Source organism: Rhinopithecus roxellana, chromosome 6 (assembly GCF_007565055.1).
Source record: "Rhinopithecus roxellana isolate Shanxi Qingling chromosome 6, ASM756505v1, whole genome shotgun sequence".
NCBI classification, from domain to species: domain Eukaryota; kingdom Metazoa; phylum Chordata; class Mammalia; order Primates; family Cercopithecidae; genus Rhinopithecus; species Rhinopithecus roxellana.
This window is the reverse complement of record NC_044554.1, coordinates 130,671,072-130,675,118: the sequence shown is the minus strand read 5'-3', so window position 1 is coordinate 130,675,118 and position 4,047 is coordinate 130,671,072. Positions and strand designations below refer to the sequence as shown.

General features: G+C 38.5%; 1 protein-coding gene across 1 annotated transcript; it reads left to right on the top strand.

Moving 5' to 3' along the window:
- The first annotated feature begins 2,015 nt into the window (after positions 1-2,015).
- On the top strand, positions 2,016-3,587 carry LOC115898375 (germ cell-less protein-like 2). The gene has a single exon (XM_030933290.1). The coding sequence runs from the start codon at positions 2,016-2,018 to the stop codon at positions 3,585-3,587; it is 1,572 nt and encodes a 523-aa protein (XP_030789150.1).
- Positions 3,588-4,047: the final 460 nt, after the last annotated feature.

The following is a 4,047-nucleotide window of genomic DNA, read 5'->3' as shown; positions in this document are numbered from 1 at the left end:
GTTCTTTTGACTCAGAACTCTCCATATAACTACCACCACAATAGTGCAGCAACAGGGGTAAATGTCAACCTGTTTTTAGTTAAGTTTGGCTTCAAATATAATTAATTAAGTAATTATAATGCACATTACTTAGGCCATTGCCTTTCTAATCATGGTTTGAGCCCCATTTCTGACCTGCTCTTTGCCTTATTCACATCCCTTATGAGCTTCTCAGCGATTGATTGTGGAAGTTTGCACTTTTTCTCTACATTATTTTCAGTATGAAGTGAGAACTAAGGGTGTACTGTTACTAAACACACATTTTGTTTCTTCTACACATTTGTGCGTATATGAATTTCTTATTTCATTCCTATCTTTTCTTTTTTGTTCATCTCACTCCCTTTTTTCTTTCTCTCTTCTTTTTATTCTTTCTTCTTTCCTTTCTTCCTGAATTTGTTTATTTATCCATTTAACACAATGTATGGCACCTACTCCTTATCAAAAATATGTTAAATGTAGGAATTTCATTTTGAATATAGTAATATAGTTATTAACCTCACTGTTTATAGTCTACAATGCAACCAAATCAATCACAATACAGTTTGCTAAGTGTGAAAATGGTAGACAGTTCTAAGAGAGTATAAAAAGGTACCCATGCCAGTGAACAGATGAGGATCAAAGATTTCTCAAAAAGTTAACATAGAATATGATTGGCTTAGATAAGCAAAGTTTGAAGACAGGAATGTGAAAGAAAGCTGGAGGAAATAGGCAATTTTGTTGCAAATTACATATATCACTAAAATTAAAATGACAGGTTAAGAATGAGGATGGTGCTTTAGCAGGAAACATAATGTTATTGAAGGGAGTTGGAGATGGAGTCAGTTTAAGTCCTATGGATTTATATTTGGGGCTGGGAGGTGCAAAGATGACATAGATCCGAAAAATGATTAGTTAGCCTCCTGACTTCTAATTGAAAATCTCCAAACAGGATTCCATAAAAGAAAGCATTTCTGATGGGTTTATTTCAGGTTTGTTTTATTGTAATTCTGAGGGATTCATTTCAAATTGCCAGGAGATTTGATGAGCTAGTTCTTAGAATAAAAAATAGTTAGTATTGTCCAAAGCAGGATCCAAATGTTAAGGCCACTCTGGAAGATTTTAGCTCTGGGATGAATTGATGCTTTGTCTTCTATCTGCTAGATGGATGTCTGAGGCTCTTTATATTTTAATAAAATAGTTTCAAATTATTTTCCCAGCTCCATGAGGATTGATTTTATTTCAATGGGTTGGCAATAGATTATAAAATATCTTCTTTCTGTTTATATAAATGAATAGTTTTGTAAACTTTTAGTGTTAAAATAATTTACTAGTTATTAAAAATCTTTCAGTTATCAAGTGAGTTATTATAAAAATCATAATAAATTATCTGTGAATGAAATGTAAGAAGTTGTAAGAGTTTGTTGAGTATTGCATGTTCATACCCTATTGAAAAGTCAAGCTGCTCTAGAAACTACAATTCTTGGCAATGATGCAAAATTCGTGATGATGCAAAATTTGTACTGATTGTTTGGAGCCTGTTTCAGGAATGGCACTTTAGAGTCTTAGGTTCAGTTGTGGATTTTATTTGCTGTGTTCTATTTATTATAACTTCATCTTTGTTGTCTTTACTATTATTAATTTAGATGCGGATTGTTTTAGTAACCTTATGCTATATAAGAGTATATTTGCATATGTATTGTAGTGCATGTTGCATTTTATAACAGTGTTAAATTCTTCAGTGTTTTGAGCCGAGATCGTGCCACTGTGCTCCACCCTGCGCGACAGAGCGAGACTCTGTCTCCAAATATATATATATATATATATAGTGGCGGAGGGGTGCGGAGGATGGAGGCGGCAGTGTCCGCTGCAACGGTTGGGCTGCGCGTGAGAAGCTGGCGGTGCAGGCACCTGCTCTCGGGGAAGGCTGGCGGCGGCAGCCGGGCCGTGGCGGGAGACCCCCTCCTCCGGCCTCCCTGAAGTCCCGGGAGCCGCGACCCATGGGATCGTCGAGCAGCCGGGTGCTGCGCCAGCCGAGGCGAGCCCTTGCCCAGCAGGAGCAGGGTGCCAGGGCGGGGGACTCGGCCGGGAGGCCAGACCCTGGAGACCCTGCGGCGGGCTACGGCTTCTGTTACTGCCCAGGCAGTCACAAGCGCAGCGGGGCCTTCCGCTACTGTCGCCCTGACTCGGAGAGAGACGAGGATGAGGAGGAGAGGGACAAGCAGCAGCCGCTCCTCCACGTCCCTGCAAGGAAAAAATTAAGGAGTACATCCAAATATAGTTATCAAACATTATTTTTGAATGGTGAAAACAGTGACGTTAAGATTTGTGCTCTAGGAGAAGAATGGCGATTACACAAAATATATTTATGTCAATCTGGCTACTTTTCTAGTATGTTCAGCGGTTCTTGGAAAGAATCCAGCATGAATATTATTGAACTGGAGATTCCTGACCAGAACATTGATGTAGAAGCGCTGCAGGTTGCGTTTGGTTCACTGTATCGAGATGACTTGTTGATAAAGCCCAGTCGAGTTGTTGCCATTTTGGCAGCAGCTTGTATGCTGCAGTTGGATGGTTTAATACAGCAGTGTGGTAAGACGATGAAGGAGACAATTACTGTGAAAACTGTGTGTGGCTATTACACATCAGTAGAGACCTATGGATTAGATTGCGTAAAGAAAAAGTGCCTTGAATGGCTTCTAAACAATTTGATGACTCACCAGAATGTTAAACTTTTTAAAGAACTCAGCATAAATGTCATGAAACAGCTCGTTGGTTCATCTAACTTATTTGTGATGCAAGTGGAGATGGATGTATACACCGCTCTAAAAATGTGGATGTTTCTTCAACTTGTGCCTTCTTGGAATGGATCTTTAAAACAGCTTTTGACAGAAACAGATGTCTGGTTTTCCAAACAGAGAAAAGATTTTGAAGGTATGACCTTTCTTGAAACGGAACAAGGAAAACCATTTGTGTCAGTATTCAGACATTTAAGGTTACAATATATTATCAGTGACCTGGCTTCTGCAAGAATTATTGAACAAGATGCTATAGTACCTTCAGAATGGCTGTCTTCTGTGTATAAACAGCAGTGGTTTGCTATGCTGCAGGCCGAACAAGACAGTGAGGTAGGGCCTCAAGAAATCGATAAAGAAGAGCTAGAGGGAAATAGCATGAGGTGTGGTAGAAAGCTTGCCAAAGACGGTGAATACTGCTGGCGTTGGACGGGTTTTAACTTCGGCTTTCACCTACTTGTAATTTACACCAATCGATGCATCATTTTCAAACGCAATACACTGAATCAGCCATGTAGCGGGTCTGTCAGTTTACAGCCTCAAAGGAGCGTAGCATTTAGATTACGTTTGGCTTCTTTTGATAGTCGTGGAAAACTAATACGTAGTAGAACAACTGGCTATCAAATACTTATACTTAAAAAGGATCAGCAACAAGTGGTGATGAATTTCGACAGCAGGCTTCTGACCTTCCCTTTATATATCTGCTGTAACTTCTTGTATATATCGCCAGAGAAAAGAATTGAAAATAATCGTCACCCAGAAAATCCAGAAAACTGAAGATCTCATCGGTTGGGAACAGTAGCACTTTGAAAACTTTTTAGGCCAGCTTTAATTTAATGGCCCTACTGATATTCACATCTAAGGTGACTAATGATGGTAAAGGCCTTATGAACTGTACAGACAATACAGAAGATTATTCTTATCCTCATTGCATTTCTCTGCACATATGAACAAAACATTTTAAAGCCAAGAAAATATCTGTTGAACCATTTCTGTTAGTACAATGTCAACTCGTGCTTTTAATTTAGCATCAGCAGAAAATTACTATAGGTAAATCTCACATTTATCTGCAACAAAATATAGATTTAATTTTTAGCTTAAACTTTGTTTCTACCTTATGTTAGTGGACCTCAGTTATCCATCAGTAAATTTATTTTTATTTGGCTAAAATAATCTAAAAGAATAATTTGGATGGCCAATTAGAAATGCTGTTTTGAATTGGTGCATTTAAAGCTTT